This window comes from Astatotilapia calliptera, chromosome 7 (assembly GCF_964374335.1).
Source record: "Astatotilapia calliptera chromosome 7, fAstCal68.1, whole genome shotgun sequence".
Classification (NCBI taxonomy): Eukaryota; Metazoa; Chordata; class Actinopteri; order Cichliformes; family Cichlidae; genus Astatotilapia; species Astatotilapia calliptera.
In genome coordinates this window covers 44576908-44600643 of record NC_137428.1, presented here as the reverse complement: position 1 = coordinate 44600643, position 23736 = coordinate 44576908, and the positions used below count along the sequence as shown (strand labels likewise).

Below are 23736 nucleotides of genomic sequence, written 5' to 3'. Positions count from 1 at the left end.
GATTGTTGAGTGAAACGGATGAACCAGAATTGGTTTCTCTCTCAGCTCTCAGCGAAGACGGTCGCACTTTCTCCTCTCCTCCTCACCCTTATCTTCCCTGCTTAGCCTCTATGTCCTTGTCCTGTCTTGCGTGCATTACTTTCCCTGGAACAGCCTCTCACTGTCGTTCTCTAAACCTAAAAGAGAATTATGGATTTGATCAACTGGTCCCTGAGTGCTATTGACACCCTTTTCTCAACGAGAAGTCGGGGCTCGGGAGAGCCTGAGTGCCCTGGAGGGACTTTCCCTGCCGGTTACACGATGGACGGGTGGCAGAACTGGAGGACCGTGTGCCTGGCGGGACTGTCGATCGAGGACGCTGAAGATATCTACCTATTCGGAACCATGATAACAGGGTTCATGCTGATCGGCGTTGGCCTAGCCCTGCTTTATCGGAGAAATAAGAGAGCGGAACCGGCTGTTCAAACCCCCACATGGCTGCCCGCTGGATTCGAAGCGCGGGGACGAGGTGCGACCTCTCACAACGAACGTAATATGGTCAACACCTTGGAGACGCTTACTGCTGCTGTGAAGGCTCAAAACAACACCATTGAGCGTATGAGGGGAAACATCAGAGAAAGGCCTGCTCAAAATGACACCCTTGAGCGACAGTTGGAAAACATCGCGGAACGGATCACTGCAGTTGTGAAGTCTCAGAATCAAAAGACTGACAACACCTTGGAACTGAAGTTTGATACCATCATGGGGAGGCTCGCAGCTCTTCAACGCGAAGTTGAGGGACCTGTCTCAGAGTGCTAAAATTCGAGCTGCTCACAAAACAGAAATTAACAATATTCAACATTCGGACACCACGGCGCCAGCTGCAGGCCCAAGGCTGGAGCCCACCAAAACAACTCCCTGATAACGACTGTGTGATGACTATTCTTCCCGTCCCATGAAGGCCACCTGGGTTGGCTGGCAGACTGTTTACTTAGCCTGATAGAGCGAAGAACACTGTCTCCGCTGAACTCTGGACACGCACACACATACACTTACACTGATAAGCACACACTCATCCCCCCTCCCTTCCAAACGCCTTCGATGCTTGTTTCCTGAAGGGGCAGCACGGCGGGTCTGTGTGCCGCGCTGGAATGGTAGCGCTGTGCAGGGTGGCTGCTGTGTTCGCTTCGGATTACTCCTCAACCCCCACCCACCCCTGTGGCTTGTCATGTCTTCACAATGTTGTGCTGTGGACATTTATGTGCTTCTTGTGCAGAGGAGTTTTTTTGTTTCCTGTTCTCATGCTGTCCTACCATGGAAGCATAGCATGAGTAGGGGTCTCTTTTTTTCCTCTTGTACTTTCCCCAGTGTAGTGTACATTTCAATGTTTTTTTTCTGATTCTACCAATCTCTGACCTGTATCCCCATGTAATGTTTGTGCTATATGTGTAAGGTCGGGGGGGGGGGTCCTATTTCACTGCAGGGCAACCTGCATGTGACGAATAAAGCTTTGATTGATTGATTGGTTTGTAAAAATGGTGCAAGTTCAGTGATGTGGAACTGGTTTGGTGTTTGTCCATCAGATACACAACAAAGCACATTTTTTTGTAGAACATGCAAGCGGGCCGTCGTTATTGCCGTATTTGTCGGACTAAGGTGCTCGTAAATCTGGGAGTAATCTGGATCCGAAACTCCGTCCCCTTCAGGTCCCAAAGTCAAACGAACACACAGCATCACTGAGAGTTAAAAACTGTCTAAATTCTTTCATCTTTAATAAAACGATCAGCATTGCTGCTTTACCAGGTGTAACTATGAAGTTGAACATCCAGGCATCCATGAAAACAGAATTTATTACATTTAACGGAGTTAGAAGTTAGCAGGAAGCTAGCGGAAGTTAGCTCGCTAGTTTCGCTAGTTACCTAAGCATGATATAGCATGTTCTGACTGAGAGATTTCTGAGAAAATTCAAACGTACTGCTTTGCTATCACTTCCAACATAAATGAAGACGGGAAACTAAACAGCAGTGACGTTTGTAGGGTTACTGAAGTTGGGCTAGGTGGTATATAATGATGTGCTACGTGATCGCTAGCGATACAGCTATGTTAGTGTGAGGGCGCATGCATATAACTTGTGGAAAACTGTCAAGTAGGGCCTTTAGCGGCCTGTCTGAATAAGCCAAGAGGAAGTGACATATTGAAGAGAGCCTGTGGGCGCGCGAAAAAAAAAAACAGGGAGGTGCGCTGTTGGGAGCGAGCGGGGTGTGCGGTACTGATCCCGCGCGTACCATTACAGCGGAAGACACCAGGAAAGCCCCGCGGTCAGAACAAACCTGAACGAAAAGTAACCGGGAGGTTAGTGGGGCAACGGACGGGATCGCAGCGAGTTTATGTGGAGTTTCCCTCCGTGTGTGGAATCCGACTCAGGTTACAGCAGTTTTTTGTTTTTTTGTGAACCCGAGTCTGGATATCCTGCTCCGGCTGTGGAATTTCTGGGCAGCCTAACAGACGGGAACTCTGGTTCACGACAGCTACACCTAGAACTGTTTATTGGTTTCACATACCAGGGACAATTCACTGGATCGGACTTTACTGTAAAGACTGGAACTATTTTTTTTTTTTTTTTTTTTTTTTTTTGCTGTTTGGACATTGCAAGTAATGTGATGAAGCTGTGTTAACCATTCTAGATAAGAGAATTTCTGTGTTAACCTGAATTGTTCTGCTGTATTGTGATCTTGGCGCCCTTTTCCGGTGGCTAGTGTGGTGGGAGGGGTCGAGAACTCGAAACATTGGGTTACAACAGCCTGTTTGATTTATTTTATTTTACTCTTGGGGAGTTTCCTTACTGTCGCCTTTTGTCTCCAGGGCACTGTTAACATCTATAATCAATCTTGGTTCACGAGGGCCATCCGAAAAAATAAAAGGGGCCACGTTGTTTAAAAAGTCATTGTATGCTTCTGTCTAACTTAGGTTGCCTTGGAGTAGGGGCACCCGAGTTGTCTGGTTAGGTACAGAAAAACGGAGGTAAGCGAGGCTGTGTTAATATTCAACAGTACAGTGCGCGCCAGGCAGTCGTTGTTTCACAGGTTTGGGCCCCGGAGCCTTCTTCTGTGCCTGTAGCAGCCAGACAGCTAAAACCATTCTTACAGAAGTAAGTATCAGGGTCAACTGTACTGGGGGGGGGGGGGGGTCACTGACTCAGATCCGACCACCCTTTAGTCGTTCAGGGCAGCCTGTGCGCCTCTTCACCCCTACATAAAGGGGCTAGTAGCCCCTTACACATTAGCATAACATAAACAGTGAAGCTGGAGGATGAACGCTAACACTTTTCCCCTCGATAAAAGTTAACGTGAGGGTTCCTGGTGGTTAGGGACAAATGCAATCGCATGGCAGGATGCTGTAAACGGACCAAACTTCAGTCAGGAGAACAACTGAGATAATCCTTCCACAATACGAGGTTAGTCATTAATATATTGCAACAACACGGGAATAGAGCAGCTGTGATAGAGTACAGCATTAATGAATCAATGGTACAGAAGTGGAGGAAGCAAGAACAATGAGTTGAATAAAGTTTGATTTCTCTGACTGCTTTGTTTTGCTTAATGTGCCTTATAATCCCGTGCACCTTATGGTCCGAAAAATACGTATTTGACTTTTTTATTTGGCACACTGTAGTTTAATGTTGCAAAGCACCACTTTTTAACTTCAGTGGATATTATACATGGTTATGCTCAGGATATGTCAGCCCATTTCTACTGGAAATGCCTTTTGGTTAAACTTTGAGCAAGGAATTTGCATTTGCACTGTTACATTTTTATAAAGCTTTAATGCATGTAAAAAAACAGCTGCTTGTTTAAGTGAAAATAAATGGATTTGGGGGGGGGTTTGCGCTAGTAATGTTGTGGAGTTGTATTTTGTCTCGCATCAATTATATCGTCAGTTATATCGTTATCGCAAATTTTCAAATATATATCGTGATAAATATTTTTGGCCATATCGCCCTGCTCTATTCACAACACCCAATTTTCCACAAAAAAGCAGTGCATTCAGTAGGCATACATATATGTGTATATATATATGTATATGTGTGTGTATATATATATATATATATATGTGTGTGTATATATATATATATATATATATATATATATATATATATATACACACACACACACACACACACACACACACACACACACATGTATGTATGTGTATATGTGTGTGTGTGTGTGTGTGTGTGTGTATATGTATATATGTATATGTATGTATGTATATGTAGGTAGGTACCTATTTAAAATAGGACAGAGCTGTAGACGCACAGTTAGTTAAAAAGGGTTTAATTTTTAATACAAAATACAAGTAACAGTGTAACAGCGGCACCCAAAAACAATTAAAAACTGTACTTTATTAAAAACAATAAAACTGTATGATTGCCTGTGAGATAGGATAAGCACTGTGGGGAACCGTTTAAGAACAAATCAACATAGCACACACGTTAAAAAGGGACTGCAACTCACACATAACCCCAAATGTGAAAGACACTATAGAAAAAGAGAGCAAACCTTCAGTGCAGTCTTCACTCGGGCCCACCGCGGTGCTTGCAAAACGCGGCAAGAAAAAAAAAAGGATTCCATGCAGCGCCTCTACCGTCTGCAGCGATATATATATATATATATATATATATATATATATATATATATATATATATATATATATATATATATATATATATATATATATATATATATATATATATATATATATATATATATATATATAATAAAGATAAAACGCTAAAAACCATCAATATCTGCGGTGCCTTCTGATACAGAAAATAAAACAGGAAACAAACAAAATCGACAGCCGCACCTGTCACAGTCTGTCGAATTACCATCTTCATCCGCTTTATCCGGGGCCGGGTCGCGGGGGCAGCAGCCTAAGCAGAGAAGCCCAGACCTCCCTCTCCCCAGCCACCTCTTCCAGCTTATCCATTCCCAGGCCAGCCGAGAGATATAATCTCTCCAGTGTGTCCTGGGTCTGCCCCGGGGCCTCTTCTCGGTGGGACATGCCCAGAACACCAACCCCAGAAGGCGCCCAGGAGATGCTCGATGCTCGAACCACCTCAGCTGGCTCCTTTTGATGTGGAGGAGCAGCGGCTCTACTCTGAGCCCCTCCCGGATGGCCGAACTTCTCACCCTATCTCTAAGGGAGAGGCTATCCACCCTTCGGAGGAAGCTCATTTCCGCCGCTTGTATGCACGATCTCGTTCTTTCGGTCACTACCCACAGCTCGTGGCCATAGCTGAGGGTAGGGACGTAGATCGACCGGTAAATTGAGAGCTTTGCTTTTACACTCAGCTCCCTCTTCACCATGACGGACAGGTGCAGCGTCCGCATCACTGCAGCCGCTGCACCAATCCGTCTGTCGATCTCCGGCTTCCTTCTCCGATAACTCGCGAACAAGACCCCGAGGTACTTGAACTCCTCCACTTGGGGCAGGAACTCATCCCCGACCCAGAGTGGGCACTCCACCCTTTTCCGGCTGAGAATCATGGCCTCAGATTTGGAGGTGCTGATCCTCATTCCCACTGCTTCACACTCGGCTGCGAACCGTTCCAGTGTGAGCTGGAGGCCTTCACCCGATGAAGCCAACAGAACCACATCATCCGCGAAAAGCAGAGATGAGATTCTGAGGCCACCGAAGTGAAAGCCCTCCGCCACTTGGCTGACCAAAGACCGACTGGACCAAGAGTGGTGTGTACTCTCCCTCCTCAATTTTGAATCTTAACACTAGAAATCCTGTCCATAAAAATTATGAACAGAATCGGAACAGAACCAAGCTCTTGCAACGGTTGTATAGTGATCGAATGGCCCGTAGCAATGGGCCAGACACCCCATACTCCCGCAGCACCTCCCACAGGACACCCCGAGGGACACGGTCGAATGCCTTCTCCAAGTCCACAAAACACATGTAGCCTGGTTGGGCAAACTCCCATTCACCCTCAAGTATCCTTGAGAGGATAAAGAGCTGGTCCAGTGTTCCGTGACCAGGACGAAAACCGCATTGTCCCTCCTGTATCTGAGGTTCGACTAGCGGGTGAACTCTCCTTTCCAGCACCCTGGCATAGACTTTCCCAGGGAGGCTGAAGAGTGTGATCCCCTGTAGTTGGAACACACCCTCCGGTCCCCCTTCTTAAAGATGGGGACCATCACCCCGGTCTGCCAGTCCAGGGGTACTCCCCCTGATTTCCACGCAACATTGTAGAGGCGTGTCAACCAGGACAGCCCGACAACGTCCAGAGCCTTCAGGAACTCATGGTGGACCTCATCAACACCAGGGGCTCTGCCACCAAGGAATTGTTTAACTGCTTCAGTGACCTCGCCTCCGGAAATTGACGGGTCATTCCCCTCATCCCCAGACTCTGCTCCCTCCTCGGAAGATGTGTCAGTGGGATTAAGGAGGTCATCAAAGTATTCCTTCCACTGCCTGACAATTTTCTCAGTCGAAGTCAGCAGCGCTCCGCCAGCACGATACACAGTGCAGGTAGAGCACCACTTTCCCCTCCTGAGACGCCTGACGGTTTGCCAGAATCTCTTCGAGGCAGTCTGAAAGTCTTTTTCCATGGCCTCTCCGAACTCCTCCCACACCCGAGTTTTTGCTTCAGCCACTGCCCGAGCTGCATTCCGCTTGGCCTGTCGATACCCTTCGGCTGCCTCCGGAGTCCCACAGGCTAACCAAGCCCGGTTGGTGCCACAGCAGGCACCAACCACCTTGCGGCCACAGCTCAATGCAGCAGCTTCGGCAATGGAGACGCTGAACATGGTCCATTCGGACTCATGGTCCATTCGGACTCAATGTCCCCAGTCTCCCTCGGAATGCTGTTGAAGCTCTGCTGGAGGTGTGCGTTGAAGATATTGTGGACTGGGGCCTCTTAGGTGTACCAGGTCTGTCCAGCGTCCTCCCCCGCCACCTGATCCAACTCACTACCAGGTGGTGATCAGTTGACAGCTCAGCCCCTCTCTTTATCCGAGTGTCCAGAACATATGGTCGCAGGTCTGGTGATACGATTACAAAATCGATCATCGACCTGCAGCCTAGAGCGTCCTGGTGCCACGTGCCCTTATGGACACTCTTATGTTCGAACAGGGTGTTCGTTATGGCCAAACTGTGATTTGCACAGAAGTCCAATAACAAAACACCACTCTGGTTCAGATCAGGGAGGCTGTTCCTCCCAATCACGCCCCTCCAGGTCTCGCTGTCATTACCCACGTGAGCATTGAAGTCTCCCAGCAGGACAACAGAGTCTCCAGGTGGAGCACCTTCCAGCACCCCACCCAGGGACTCTAAGAAAGCTGGGTACTCTGAAATGCCACTCGGCGCATAAGCGCAGATGACAGTCAGGACCCGTTCCCCGACCCTAAGGCGCAGGGAACAAACCCTCTCATCCACCGGGAAAAACCCCAAGCCGAGGGGATATTAGTATACCCACCCCAGCCCGCCGCCTCTCACCAGGGGCAACTCCAGACTGAGTCCAGCCCCTCTCCAGGAGACCAGTTCCAGAGCCCAAGCCATGCGTAGAGGTGAGCCCGACTATATCTAGCCGGTACCTCTCAACCTCACGCACTAACTCAGGCTCCTTCCCCACCAGAGAGGTGACATTCCATGTCCCAATTGCCAGTCTTGGCAGCCGGGGATTAGTCCGCCAGGGGCCTCCGCGCCTCCTGCGGGTGGTGGGCCTGTGGGAGGATGGGCCCATGTCCCCTTTTCGGGCTGTGCCCGGCTGGGCCCCATGTCGAATTACACCAGTTTAAAACAAATTAAAACACACTGATGTGGCGGGTCCTCTACCCGCAACCAGAAATCCACTTGGCAAAGCAGCAGCTCGGTACTCTGTCCACAAGTTTGCGTCACACTCTAATAAATGTGGGTCAGTGGCGGTGAAGTTCACTACTCTCACAGGAACGCAATGTTTCCCACCATTCTAACAGAAGTTTAGTGGGACCCGCATCAAGCTTTCATAGAAAGGAATTAAAAACACCAACTTGCCCAGCTTGGACCAAGCACTCACACCTTCAGGTTTGCTAGAGAATAGTTAATTGCCCACACCTGAGCTTATGAAAGGGGCAAAGACCAGGGTTCCCAGACTCAGGTCTCACCTGTCACAAACAGCATTTAGAAAAGTTGATGCTTTGTTTTCATATAATTAATGCCTTTGAAAGGAGTTGGTGTTCAGATTTATCATGTTCCTTTTTGGTTGTGGTTGTGATAGGATGTGTTGTGACCTCCTAGACTATGAGTGACTTTCATGTTGTGTAGTTGTGCTTGCTTCATTCTACTTTTGTAATTTACATTTCCTACATAGCAACACCCTCTGCACGAGCAAGACTTGCTATATGCATAATTCAGCTCAGCTTTTAGTATTAAAAGATTAAAAGCATCCACTGTCCTGAGTTAACAAGTGGTATGCATTATATTATCTATTGATACAAATCACATTTGTTCAATTCAATTGGCAGCAAATCACAACAACAGTTGCATCCGGGTATTTTATATTGTATTTTAAAGACCTTATAATGCAGAGAATGTTGGGAAAAGAAAACTCCCCTTTTAACAGGAAAAAAAACTCCATAAGAACCAGGCTCAGGGAGGGGTAGCCAACGCAACGGGTTGTGGGTGAGGAGACAGGAAAAAAGACATACTGTGGAAGAGAGCCAGTGATTAATAATAACTAATGGTTAAATGGAGAGCAGTGTATAAACACAGAGTGTGAAAAGATGTGAGTGAAGAAGAATACTCATTGAGTCATGGGAAGGCCCTTGCAGGTCTAGGTCTATTGCAGGGTAACTAAGCGAGGATTCAAGGTCATCAGATTCAACCCTAACTATAATATTTGTCAAAAAAGAATGTTTTACACCTAACCTTAAAAGTAGAGGGAGCGGTCTGTCTCCTGCATCCAAATTGGAAGTGGTTCCAAGCTGATTAAACTAACTCAAGCAGTGAAACACTAGGAAACTAAGACCAGGGACCAGGACAAAAGCATGAACATAACAATACACTCTGACAAAGCACAGTGGAAGACTAGCACAGTATAAACAAAGAAGATGATTAGGAGAATTGGAGACACATGGGAACACAGCTGGAGCAAACTAGTAATAACGAGACAAAAAAACCTGAACACAATGCACACGAGACGATGGCTGTCAAAATAAGACACGAAATAAGTCAAATACAGAGACAAAGACCTAGACTCAAGACACACAAACATGACGCCAGAGTAGAAAAACAAACACATGACAAGGCCAAGAGAAAGAGGGGAGAGACAGATACATAGGGAGACAGCGAGAGAGAGAGAGAAACAGAGAGTGGGAGCACCAGATATACAAAGGGCAACATTACGGGCTGGGGAGACTAAAGGTAACTGTGAAATGCACTTCACACATGTACACACACGCACAGTTGTTTGTCGCCAGATGCCACGTTTATTTATCGTTTTCATTTGTTATGACCGACCACAGTCTGACAGCTCCGGTCTCAGCTGATTTCCAGTCTCCCCTCCGCTCCTCTCCCGTCTCACTATAAAAGGGAAGGAAACCATGATCAGTCCAAACGCCATCAGCTGTTCTCACCTGCGTCTCCAGCACCGCCCCGTTGAGCTCACTGCACCACTCCTCCCCTGCAGCTGCGCCCGGGACCACACCTCCGCCACAGTAACCAAGCACAGGCATGCTGAAGACAGAACACAGAGATAAAGACTAGGAACCACAAGTAAGCCAAGACAACAAGACTGAATTAGAAAAGGAGATCCTAAAAAAAGAGAGACTGAAGAACAGGAGGGGAACGCTAAAGAAAGCTAAACAACCTAAAGTCATATGAATTACACAAGAGATAAATAATACTAACAGAGAATTCATAAGAACAAGGAAACTAAACAATACCAATAGAGACTAGGAAAAATAAATCACTCCTTGAGATCAAAATAATAACGAGTAACAAGAATCAACACTCCATAAATACACAACACTGGGTCAGTGACCCATGACAATCTGACTTTAAAAGCAGAAAATTAGAGGTAATCCCAGTTTTTATGTATTTAAGACATTTCTGCAGTTTACTTAATTAACAGTGCTGAGCGCCTCAGACCCAGGCCTACACACGCACACTGCACAAAGATACATCTTTCCATATCCACCCTAACCTCTGAAGCAGATGAACACATTTCCTTTAGAGCCAGCAGTGACCTTAGTGTGTCAGGAAGAATCCCCATTTACATGAACAAATTGAAGTCTGTTAGACATAGGGTTGCCAACTCCCTGAAAAATAAATAAGGGACACCTCGTGGCCAGGGCCGGGCAACCCAGTTGTCTTCACCCTTCCCAGTGTGGTAGCTCTTTTTTTTTGTGTGTGAAATAATTTTTTAACCATTTGACTTGAATTTGATTTAAGCAGATGCATATTCTTTGTGATATGACCATATGGGAAACAAATGATCATTCAGCCATTTATTTTTTAGCTCAAAATGACAACATTAACACAGTAAAACAGGTCTCTTTCTTAAACAGAAGCCTGTCATGCTTAACTTTTGAGAATATAAGTAAAACTTTCTTTAAAATAACTCTGTCCTGCTTAACTTAAAATTATATAAATTAATAGAAAACAATAGAACAAAATCATTCTTGTAACAGTGCACATATAGTGCATTTAGTACAATTGGCTTCAGTTGAGGTATTATTTCAGCTTTTCTAATGCTAATCAGCTGCTCCTGTTTGTAAACCCGCTTGTTCCCATGATTACGTATCTTAACTCATCATCATTATTCATCTATGTATTACTTTTATGTATTAGTCATCTATTTGTTGTAATCATCTATCCTTGCAGTTGTTTATTACACAAAATAAATTATCACACTTCTGGCCACATAGCGCTGATATTCACTGCACATGCCCATATTAACCTTAACCAGAGGGTTTTAAAAAAACAAACCAATGTTTACATGCCATATCTGCTTCTGCCGTGGCCTGGTGGACAAGAAATTGGTTAAAGGTTCCCCGAGCTTTCACGCCCCTCATGTTCTTCATGTGCCCACCATTAGAAGCATGCCTATGGAAAAAGTGCGCCGGCACACAGTGCAGTGCGCTTTATAGGTGTTATCGTGCACTTTTCCAGCCAGGTGTTTTCCTTTTCCCATTCCTCCCTGTACTTTTGCAGCCTATTTTTCTTTCTCTGAGGGGAACAAACATTGCTGCTCTAATGCTGCTCTAATGCTGCGCTTACACTGTGCGATTTCTGGCCCATTTTGAGCCGATTTTTGAGTCATGCGACCGATTTGGTGATCTGCCCAATTTTGGCCTTCATTGTGCATCGTGTAGTATACGTGGGGTAACGAGAAGCGATTAACACCTCGAGCAGCTCCCGATCATCAATCGCTCGTGAGGGTGTCACCGCAGCTGCTCACACTGCTCACGCGCAAACATGTAAACGTCGGTGAAAAAGACGGAGCAGCACGGCAGTGCAGCGTGTGATCTGGACACAAGCGATGGAGGCACAACTTGTAGAACTTTGGAAAGCTCATCCGAGCCTTTTCGATGTGGCATCACAAAATTATCACGACCACAACAACCGTGAAAATAGTTGGATCTACACTGCTGCTCAATCACAGCTGCCTGATCAGTGTTTTTCATTAGCAATTTAGCAAAGTTGATGGTGGTGGTGTGCGTGTCTGTGTGAGTGAAAGAGAGGGGGAGCGAGCGACAGATTTTCTGTTATAACCTTCATTTTATGGAGGCACAGTGTGAGCACTCAGGTCGCATCAGAGCATCGGGCCGTATAGTGTGAGACCCTGCATCGTGACCTACCAACTTCTAACCCCTGCGAGTCAATCGTGCAGTTTGAAAATCGCACAGTGTCTGCCCAGCTTTAGGTCTACTGTCATCCGAGACTTGCACCGCAGTGTCGGCGTTTGTTTCCCTGTTGGCCATGCTTCTTGTTGTGGTCATCTGTTGTCTTCCGGTATTTTCTCCGTAAGCGACCTTTCCTCGACCAATGAGATGAGCGGTAATCTGAATTGTCATACTCGAATTGTCATAAGTGTGCTGTCAGCTCATTGGTCACAAAGCAGGAGAGGGGCTGGGAATTATGTTTTCCAACAAAGCGTTAATTCCATTAAAAGTTATAGACTACTTTTGATTCTCACTGTATTACGGGACAAAGTGCGTCCCTTATTAGCTCAATACGGGACGTGTACTTTTGTTTCGAAATACGGGACTATTCCGTTTTTTTAAGGGACGGTTGGCAACCCTAGTTAGACAGATGTGATTCAACCCAGTGCTGCATACTAGTTTTAATACCTACAGCATGCAGTGATCTGTGTAATATAATGTTATGGTTAACAGTGACAAATGCTGCAGAGATGAGTCCACTGTTAGAGGCCATAAAAAATTATTTATAACCTTCACTACTACTATTTCTGTACTTTGATAAATTCTGAACCCTGACTCAAATTCTGCAGTAAACCATTCCTTTGCAGATAATCATGTAGCTGTTTTACAATTATTGTTTCAAGATTTTTTTTTTTAGATAAAAGAGGGGTTGGAAGATAAAAGGAAGGTTGGATTTGTGTAAATAAATAACCAACAGAGAGCCAAAAGTCCAAAGTCGACATTAGTCAAAAGCACAAGAGGTGAGGGTGACACAAAGCTAAGGTGCTATGAAATAGTATTTGTCCATTTCCCAATTTCTTTTATTTTTGTATTTATTTATTTATTTTTTGCAAATTTGTCAGACTTAATGTTTCAGATGATAAAATTAATTTTTATATAGCAAGGATAACCTGGGAAAATATGAAATTGAGTTTTTAAAAGGTTATTTCATTTATTAAGGCTATCCAAACCTACCTGGCCCTATGTGAAAAGGTAATTGCACACCTTGGTAAATCATGAATTAACTAACCATACCCAGGCCTGATGACTGCCAGACTTAATGAATGAATGTTACGGCCCTGGGCCTTGGAGGGAGTGAGACTGCCTTTTTGGTGTTCATGCAAATCCATGTGTGCCATGACTTGTGTGTGATTGGTTACTGGGAGACCCGTGCCAACCCTCTCTTATGCAGAATGAAGTGTGCCAGACCACACGGACGATCGGCTGCCCGGGGATCCCGTGATGCTCCAAGAGGCAATCAGTGGCTGATCGTGCCCACCTGTGGCTACAAAAGGCTGGAGGTCCTTCACTCAGTGGCTGCTGCTTAGGACTGAACATGCAGTTTGCCCTTCGTGCCTCCCGCGTCGATCTTTGTTGAACTTGTTCATATTGCTGAACTTTGTCAAACCTTGGTGCATGCTTTAAACTCAGCCTGATTAGAGTTTTGAGCTGCTAGCTGGCTGTGAGTAGAATTTTGTGATGCTGGCTTGCCTTAGTTAACCCCTAGCTTTTATTTTGTGTGCTGCCAGCTTGCCTTAGTTAACCTTTAACTTTTACTCTTGACTGTTCTTTCTTTATGTAATAATTGTTTGCCCAGTGGTCTGTTGAACAGCCCTGTCGGTTTTCTGTTTAAAGTTTGTAATTAAAACCTTTTTCTTGTGTTGCGGGCTCATGTATGTTACTCCTTCCCTGACGCCTAGCAGAGGGGGTTGTAACATAAGTGGCGGCTCGTCCGGGATCCTCCTTTTCCCCATAAGGAGAATTCCCTTTTGTGAAAGAGAGAACGTGTGTTTTGCTCAATTTTGGGATTTTTTTCTTCTTCTGCCCTTTTCCCTGTTTTGAGCGCCATGTCGGCTCCATTTTGTTTAGAGGATTTTTTGAAAGCTCCATCTGTTGTGCTCCTTGAGAGCTGCCGCAAATGCGAATTGCTGAAAATTGCAGAACACCTTAAGCTACAGGTCTCTAAAACACTCCGTAAGAGTGACTTGAAAAAGCGGGTAGTAGACGAGTTGGTGGAGGCTGGTTTAATGCAAGTCCCTGATCTGCCTGAAGTGCCTATGGTCTCTGGTGAGCCTAGTCAAACTTCCTCATTTGAGGGGGACCATAAAGATGGTACGGGTCATGACAGTGTGGGAGATGAGCGGGGGAAGACGCCGCGCACGCTCCCTCGCTATGATCCCCTTTCCTCTGGAAGCTCAGAAGCACGGGACGGGGCCCGGCTAAAGATGCGCTTGGCACGGCTCCAGTTGGAGGCCGAGGAGAAGGCTCAAGCCAGGCGAGCTCAATTACAGCTTGAGATCAGAAAGCTGGAAATAGAGGCAGATAAGACAATGAGGCTGCGTAAGCTGGAGCTGGAGTCTCAGCCACGAGCCTCATCTGTCTCCGCTGATGGTCCAGGTTCTGCCCCCGTGTCTACTACTCCTTATGACATTAGTAAGTGCATTTCTTTAGTGCCTGCATTTAAAGAGGCTGAGGTGGATTCTTATTTTGCAGCATTTCAGCGCATTGCTGGTGCTTTGCGGTGGCCTAGTGAGATCTGGCCCCTTTTATTACAGTGTAAACTGACTGGAAAAGCCCAAGAGGTGGTAGTTGCGCTTCCCTTAAAAGACAGTTTGGAGTATTCTTGTGTTAAATCAGCTGTGTTGCAAGCATATGAATTGGTTCCAGAAGCATACAGGCAGAAATTTCGGCTACAGAGGAAACTTCCCTCCCAAACGTATGTGGAGTTTGCCAGGGAAAAAGGTATCCTCTTTGACAAGTGGTGCTCTGCGTCAAAAGCCAGTGATTATGATTCATTGCATGAATTGATGTTGCTGGAAGACTTTAAAAAGTGTCTTCCAGAGAGTATAGTGTTATACCTGAATGAGCAGAAAGTAACCACTTTAGCAACTGCAGGAGTTCTCGCAGACGAGTATGTGCTCACCCATAAGTCCTATTTTCTGGTTGGAATAGAGATGGGTTATGCTCCTAAACCAGTTCACAAAGTCTATATCAAATCAGAACTCGTTACGGGATTTTTCCCCGTCGCAGTATGCCCAACCTTACCCATAGAGGGGGTTGCCATGTTGCTAGGAAATGATATTGTGGGCGGATTAGTGCGTCCTAGTCTAGAGGTGCTGGATAAGCCCCTCAGTTCTGATGCCCCAGAGATTTCTGTGACCCCAAAGCTGTACCCAGCCTGTGTGGTTACTCATGCCCAAGCCCGTAAAGACGGTTACGTTACCCTCGCTGATTCTGTGTTGAGGACCTCATTTTCTGAGGAGGGTGTCGCGTTATCTGAACAAAACAATGTTTTGTCTCCACCAGACTTTGTGAACCCTGAGGAGCCTGGTCCATCTGAAAAAGATATTCCACTGCCTTTGACCCGAGAAAACCTGTCGACAGCTCAGATAGCTGGCAAATCATTAAAGCCATGTTTTAAGCGTGTGGTAAGTGCTGAGCAAGCCAGCCATGAGCAACAAGCCTGTTCCATAGAACAAAATGTGCTAATGCCCTTCGTGCCTCCCGCTTCGATCTTTGTTGAACTTGTTCATATTGCTGAACTTTGTCAAACCTTGGTGCATGTGTAACCACGGTAACTTCTGTCCCTACTAACTGCCAGTCCCTTTATTGTGGCGGGAATGAACCCTGTAGAAGTTCCGGGTCAATCAGCTGCATGTCCCTGCTCCTCTGGCTGCTGTTGTCCCTGTGGTTGGCGTACTTGTGAGATATCGACAAATTTTACACTACAGACCAGTTGACAGCGTGCAATAACCCGGCCGATTCATTCATCTTTACACCACCTCACAATCGACTCAACGGTGAGTTATTTGTTTGTTTTGTTTTGTCACAATCAATGAAAATGCGGAGCCGCGATCGCACATCCTAAAACGCCGGTAAGCTAATGCTAGGCTACCGACAGTAAGTGCAATTATTAGTTTTATTTATTGAATATTGTTTTTGTTTATTCCATTATGACCGAATGTTGACTTAACGTATCTAGAGTTGAACGAGTGATTTGATTTTTGTAGTTTTGTCCGTTTTGGATGTTTTTTGTTACTTCTGATGAAATGCCAAAACGGCCTATGAGATTATTGAATCTGTTGCGCAACACCTGTGGTTAAATGAGTTTTGTAAATATATTTGAGTAACTTTGGATAATGTTTATTAGCTTTATTGCTGATATACTTTGATGGGACCCATGAGAATGTTTTTCTATAATAGTATTTTGAATGAAATTCATTATAAGGGAACAATAAGAGAACAGCACCACCAAGGCTGGAGACGGAGCAATACTGGAAGAGCATATGGGAGAAGGATGCAACCCATAACGGCAATGCTCAGTGGCTAGAGGATCTGAGGGCAGACCACAGCGACCTCCCTGAACAGGGTCCAGTAACCATCACAGTGGCAGATATCCAAGAAAGGGTCTCCAGTATGAAGAGTTGGACAGCACCAGGGCCCGACATGGTTCACGCCTACTGGCTGAAGAAGCTAACTGCACTCCACGAGCGTCTGGCAGCACAAATGAACCAGCTGCTAGTTAACGAGAGACACCCGGAATGGCTAACTGAAGGCCGGACGGTCCTGATCCCCAAGGACCCCAAGAAGGGACCGGTCCCCTCCAACTACCGACCAATAACCTGCCTCAGTACTACATGGAAGCTCCTGTCAGGCATCATATCGGCTAAGATGAACAGGCACATGGGTCAATACATGAGCGGGACACAGAAAGGAATTGGCAAGAATACCAGAGGTGCAAAACACCAGCTACTGGTAGACAGAACAATCAGCCGAGACTGCAAGACCAGACTGACCAACCTGTGCACTGCCTGGATTGATTACAAGAAGGCCTATGACGCAATGCCCCACAGCTGGATACTGGAATGCCTAGAATTGTACAAGATCAATGGGACCCTAAGAGCCTTCATCAGGAACTCAATGGGGATGTGGCGTACAACACTAGAGGCCAACTCCAAGCCCATAGCACAAGTCACCATCAAGTGCGGGATCTACCAAGGAGATGCTCTGTCCCCACTGCTGTTCTGCATAGGCCTGAACCCCCTCAGTGAGATCATTAACAAGACTGGCTACGGATACCGACTACGGAACGGAGCAGTTGTCAGCCACCTCCTGTACATGGATGACATCAAGCTGTATGCCAAGAGTGAACGAGACATCGATTCACTGATCCACACTACCAGGCTATACAGCAATGACATTGGAATGTCGTTCGGACTGGAGAAGTGTAGTCGGATGGTAACAAAGAGAGGGAAGGTAGTCAGAACTGAGGGGATTGAACTACCAGAAGGCAACATTGCAGACATAGAGGACAGTTACAAGTACTTGGGGATCCCGCAGGCGAATGGGAACCATGAAGAGGCCGCTAGAAAAGCTGCAACCACCAAGTACCTGCAGAGGGTCAGGCAAGTCCTGAGGAGTCAGCTGAATGGTAAGAACAAGATCCGGGCCATCAACACGTACGCCCTGCCCGTGATCAGGTAACCTGCTGGGGTAATAGGCTGGCCAAAGGAGGAGATAGAAGCCACTGACATAAAGACAAGAAAGCTCCTTACCATGCATGGAGGGTTTCACCCCAAGTCCAGCACCCTGAGGCTGTACGCTAAGCGGAAGGAAGGGGGCCGGGGACTGGTGAGTGTCAGCACCACAGTCCAGGATGAGACAACGAACATCCAAGAATACATTGGGAAGATGGCCCCAACTGACCGAGTACTCAGTGAATACCTCAGACAGCAGAAACCCAAGAAAGAGGAGGGAGACGAGGAACCATCATGGAAGGACAGGCCCCTGCACGGTATGTACCACCGGCAGATAGAGGAGGTGGCTGATATCCAGAAATCCTACCAGTGGCTGGACAAAGCTGGACTGAAAGAGAGCACAGAGGCACTAATCATGGCAGCACAAGAACAAGCTCTGAGCACAAGATCCATAGAGGCTGGGGTCTATCACACCAGGCAAGACCCCAGGTGCAGGCTGTGTAAAGATGCCCCAGAGACAATCCAGCACATAACAGCAGGGTGCAAGATGCTAGCAGGCAAGGCATACATGGAACGCAATAAGCAAGTGGCCGGCATAGTGTACAGGAACATCTGTGCGGAGTATAACCTGGAAGTCCCGAGGTCAAAATGGGAGATGCCCCCAAGGGTGGTGGAGAATGACCGAGCTAAGATCCTGTGGGACTTCCAGATACAGACGGACAAAATGGTGGTGGCTAACCAACCGGACATAGTGGTGGTAGACAAACAGAAGAAGACGGCCGTAGTGATCGATGTAGCGGTTCCGAATGACAGCAATATCAGGAAGAAGGAACACGAGAAGCTGGAGAAATACCAAGGGCTCAGAGAAGAGCTCGAGAGGATGTGGAGGGTGAAGGTAACGGTGGTCCCCGTGGTAATCGGAGCACTAGGTGCGGTGACTCCCAAGCTAGGCGAGTGGCTCCAGCAGATCCCGGGAACAACATCGGAGATCTCTGTCCAGAAGAGCGCAGTCCTGGGAACAGCTAAGATACTGCGCAGGACCCTCAAGCTCCCAGGCCTCTGGTAGAGGACCCGAGCTTGAAGGATAAACCACCCGCAGGGGCGTGCTGGGTGTTTTTATATATATATACATACATACATACATATATACTAGGGGTGCAACGATATTCGTATCGATATTGAACCGTTCGATACAGTGCTTTCGGTTCGGTACGCATATGTATCGAACAATACAAAATTTTTAATTTATTTTATCAACTTTCCTTCTGACGATGCTGTCTGTGTTGAGCGCTCAGTGAATCTGCGTTCGACTACTCCGCCTAGGCTGCACTGTCGAGCCTAGGCGGAGTAGTCGAACGCAGATTCACTGAGCGCTCAACACAGACAGCATCGTCAGAAGGAAGAGCGCAGGGCAAGCTAGCGAGACAGAAGTTAAGCTCTCCTTGCAACATGGACCTCCCCCACCCTCATTCAGATCTGGCGTTTGGAATTATTTTGGTTTTCATGTGACGTATGACCCTGAAGGTAAGCGAGTCATGGACTAAAGTAAAACAGTATGTTGGATGTGCCATGCAATGCTCAATTACATGGGTGGGAACTAGTGTGTTAGCGCAGTTAGCTCGTTAACGTGTTGGCCGTCTAGCCCCATGCACGGGGCGATTGGCGGTAGCTCGTTAACGGAGATTTGCCGTGTTGTGGCGTTAAGGTCATTTCAACGAGATTAACCTGAAAGCACTAGTGGGAACACAACGAATATGACTGCACATTTACACCGACATCATCCTAGTGCAAAGACAAGTGGAAGCAGAAAAAAAACAAGCAAGCATGCCACTAACTTTAGCCGAGTCATTTAGACAGCTGTTAGCACATGATTCTCCTTATATGTTTAATATGCTGCTGAGAATATAGCCCAGAAGAAGCGGATAGTATAGCTTTTATTTTGGAAAGAGACATTTCTCTGTAATAAACTCTCTTTTCCAAACTATAAGGCAAAAAGAAAGTGCAGCTTTATGGTTTCATGGACAAAATAATTTCTGTGGCTGCAATATGACGAGCTAAATAACCAGGGCTGCACATAAGTGGTCCGCAGGTGCGCATTCGCTGTCAAAATAAAAAACACGCACAAGGGCTAGGGTTAAATTTAAAAACTGTACTTTTGAGTTAAAATATATATTTATAATTTTAATAAATGACAAATTAAAAAGGCATGAACATTTTTTTTGTATCGAAAAAATATCGAACCGTGACACCAAAGTATCGAACCGAACCGAACCGTGAATTTTGTGTATCGTTGCACCCCTAGTATGTATGTATATGTATATAAAAGACAGTACACCCGTTTGTTTATTTTCGATTACTTGTATATTTTGGGGGAAAAAAAAAAAAAGATCATATTGTTCAATATACCTTATATATCTAATACCTAGGCAACAATGTGTATGAGAGAGAGAGAGAGAGAGAGGATTATAAGATCATCTGAGTGTTGGAAGCTACATCATGATATACAAAGCCTGCATTCTATATATAACCATAAATAAAACTTCAACCATCAAAAAAAAAAACAACTCCTCGCAGGTGAGATATTTCAGGCATGTCCTGAGGGGAGGAGGCCCTCGGGCAGACCCAGAATATCCCATCTCTTTAGCTGGCTTAGGCATGACTCAATGTGTGCCAACAAATTAATCAAGGAAACCAATGGATCAACTTGATTTTTTACCCAATAAGTTAGACGCAATGTGTCCTCCGAATGAGCTGGAAGAGGTAGCTGGGTTGAGTTCAGGCCTGACCGACTCATCTCAGACTGTTGCCCCCGTTACTCAAATTCAGACAAGCAGTACAACATAGATGGATGAAAATTGCTTTCTGATGGCTTATGCTGCAAGCTCATCAGCCCTACTTTCAAATCCCAAGGAGGGACAGGCAGTCCCCAATCTCACTACTTTAACTTCAAACACTAAACAGTAAAACCATCCATTCTCCTCCACTTATCCAATTCAGTGTTGCAAGGGTGCTGGGGCCTACCCCAGCAGCTGTAGGATGAGAGACAGGGTACACTATGGATAGATCGCCAGTCTGTCTCAGGGCTAACACAGACAGACAACCATTTCCATTTACCTTCAGGCCTATGGCCAATTTTGAACCAATTAACCTAATTCAACTATTTCCATGTCTTTGGACCATGGGAGGAAGCTGAAGTACCCAGAAAAACTTCTCATAGAAAGGCCCAGGCTAGATGGTGGAATCAAACTAAGGACCTTCTTGATGTGAGGCAACAGTGCTAACAACAACGCCACTGGTGGTTACAACTGTCCAACAATGAAAAAGCAAAACTTAAAAATATTCACTAAAAATCCAAAGCTGAAATCTATAACTAAGAATTCAAAACTCAGAACAGAAACGAACAACAGAAACCCTTAGAACCATGCCAGCAAGAGGTGATAGAAAGCCATGCATAATTTCATGAAACTTCCATAGTTGAAAACGGTGAAAAAAACAAAACTTCTGCTGTTTTTGTCTGTTCAGGTGGGACGGCTACAGTGTCCTCTGCTGCTGGTTGTAGGTGAGGATGATCAGAACTGGCCATCCCAAGAGTCTGCATTGGATGTAAGTTTCCTGTCACAACTTCCTATGTAAAGAAGGTGGTTGAAATAAGGTTAGAAATGGGATTAACCCTCTCAAGGCAGGCGTTGCAGATTTGCAACAGTTAAAAACTAACGACCTGATTACCCCACATACATATTTTATGAGGTTTTTTTTACTCAGAAGTACCACTGCAGGACTTGGTTGTGCATTAGCAATAAAAAGTTTAAGTTTAATTTGAGCCTGAGAGGGTTAAAAGAATCTGCATGCATTGCTTTGAACATTCCTCAGCAAACTGCCCTGGTTGATGTAGCACGGACTCCCAACAGAGTAGTAACCACAGACTGGGGCAACCTGTCAACCTCCAGTTGAGGTTCAGGCTTAGGTGTTCTAGGCAATGCCCCAGATCTCCAAGCGATGCTGCAGACATGTGTAAGCCAAAATAGCCTCATGATTGTCATCTCCCTGATAGCCCTTCCTTGTCAGAAAAGTGGAGCTTTCCATTGCTTGAACCCCCCCTTGCTGAGGATGTGTCACCATTGGGAAAAAAAGTGGTTAATGCCATCACTGATGGCCAACACAGGAACTATAAATGATAACCCTGCATCATTTTATAAACCATCGAAGGGTTTGCCCCCAAGAGTCTCCCAGGACAGCTGATGCCCCAGGGGACACTGGGGCAGCTCCAAGAGTCCCCCAGGACACTGGCCACCCAGGGAGGTAGCAGGAAGAGGCTTGGTCCTGAAATCTTTCAGAAACAGGGAGGAGGCTTTTGTAGCCCCTGGCTCCAACCCTTGTTTTTCTGTGGGCTTTGTTCAGCTTTACCACACGGAGTGCTGCTTCCTATAGCATCGAGCTTGTGTCTGGCTCAGATATAGCAGATGGAACCACAAGTAGTTTAAGTAGACAGCCATGGTTTTCTACCTAAGATAGCCAGAGGGCAGTGCTTTGCTATCCAGAAGGAGGTCATAGCCCTGCTGGTTGCCACTCCCTGCTCCTTCATTACCTTTACCAAAAGTAGAGAGGTTAGGACGTGCTGCATTTCTATGGCATTTCAGATCCATCCCCCAGCAGTTTAGTCACTCGGTACTGGTACATCACTTGCGTTATCCTCCCGTTCCTGGATTGTCAGTTAAATATATAATTGCCTGCAACATCCAATTGGAACAATATTTCACTTCACAAAAATCTCAAAAATATATTTGAAAAAATTCTACTAAATAAAACAGAAAATAAAGCATATAGGGGGTAAAGGGGATCAAAACTATAAAATTCAAATCGAAATTTCTCAGGTTTTTGGTGCATTACATTTGGGATGGGTAATAACTTATTGAAGATCATTAGACATAATTTTGTGAGTTCTCTGGCTAGTAAGTATCAACATGATTTTTTTAGATAAAATGTTTTCAAGTTTGTGTCTGTAAAGAATAAATTATGTGACAACTAAAGGGCTTCACATAAAAAAGACACAACAAAACTATTTCAAAAATATAAGAACGTTTTACTTTCATGTTTTCCAGATTAAGGAAATGATGGCACGAGCGGGGAACAGTCATCTGCTCACTGTCCTGTCATACCCAAATGCAGGTCACTTGATCGAACCGCCCTACACACCACATGCCAGATCTAGCACCTTAAAGACCGTTGAAATAGAAGAGAAGGGTAGGTTCACTTTCACACTGCAAGGTTGTAGACTGTCTCAGTTGTTCTTTGAGGACCAGAGGGGTCCACATTTTGGCAGGTTTGAGAAATGAATGTTATTTAAAGTTGATGTTCAGGTAATTTTGTGGCAAGAAAATGATTGTGAAAAAAACTCTGGACTACACATGCAAATTATCAGTAAATTTCTTGCGGTACCAGTTTTGGTAACAGCAGTTTTTTGGGGAGTCCTGATGTCTGTTTTGTTTTTGCAGTGATGTGTCTGTGGGGTGGACAAACGGTGGAACATTCTCGAGCTCAGGAGGATGCCTGGAAAAAGATGGTGGTTTTTCTCAAAGAGAATCTGTATGGTGGCAGAAACCCTACCTCATTTTCTCACCTGTAGTCAAGATGATGACATGAGTTCCAAAGTCAATCCAAGATGAAAATATTTGGCTAAAGACATAGTTAGGTGAGACGACAATGGAAGCTCTTCTGTGGCAATCAGTATATAATGCATTGCTATGAAGATATTGATTATGACCTTTGGATTCAGTTTCAATATTACTTATTAAAAATGTCTTCTTAATAGAAATAGTTAACGGGTTTAATGGCTTTTGTAGTAGGAAGCTGCCACTTCATATGATCATTAAATCATAAACTACTTTTACAGAAAGACAAGCAGAGACAATTGTTCCCCCACCAAATACTCACACAAACCAAAATATCTTCCTGCACTATACCGATTTAACAGGATAAACTGGATAAGGTGCACTGCTTTTTGACTGATGAATTCTAAAATGTTTTTACTACTATAATTAAATAAATATCTAATATATTACAAAAAATTATTAGTGAAAATGACAAGTGGTGAAGAAATTTTTCAAACCATTCCTTTAGGAAAAGAAGCAATAAAATACTGAAAGCACATCAGTACACATAAAAATGTACTACTGAAAACTGTGCATTCAGACTGACTATAAGTTTAATTTCCAGCATCAAATTCTATACATCATGTCTGCAGTAGTTGTCCTTTGGGGATCTCTGGAAAAAAGTTGTTTGTGAAAAATAAATATGTTGGCCTGTGTTTGTAAAGTGTATTAAAATGTTAATAACAAATAAAGGCTAAATTAAAAGGTTTGATCATTACA

The 23736-nt window shown here is 45.2% G+C and overlaps 1 protein-coding gene across 4 annotated transcripts in view; it reads left to right on the top strand.

Moving 5' to 3' along the window:
• Positions 1 to 23736, top strand: part of LOC113026230 (peroxisomal succinyl-coenzyme A thioesterase-like) — a 29422-nt gene extending 5686 nt beyond the window's left edge. For 2 of the 4 annotated variants that reach the window (XM_026174759.2, XM_026174758.2), the window contains exons 9-11: positions 20891 to 20971; positions 22468 to 22609; positions 22861 to 23736. In XM_026174759.2, the coding sequence (XP_026030544.2) occupies positions 20891 to 20971; positions 22468 to 22609; positions 22861 to 22991 (354 nt within the window). In that variant the 3' untranslated portion in view covers positions 22992 to 23736. Of the gene's footprint in view, positions 1 to 9576; positions 9742 to 13083; positions 15692 to 20890; positions 20972 to 22467; positions 22610 to 22860 lie in introns of those variants that run through there. The other 2 variants (XR_013910540.1, XM_026174760.2) reach the window with 2 other exon arrangements.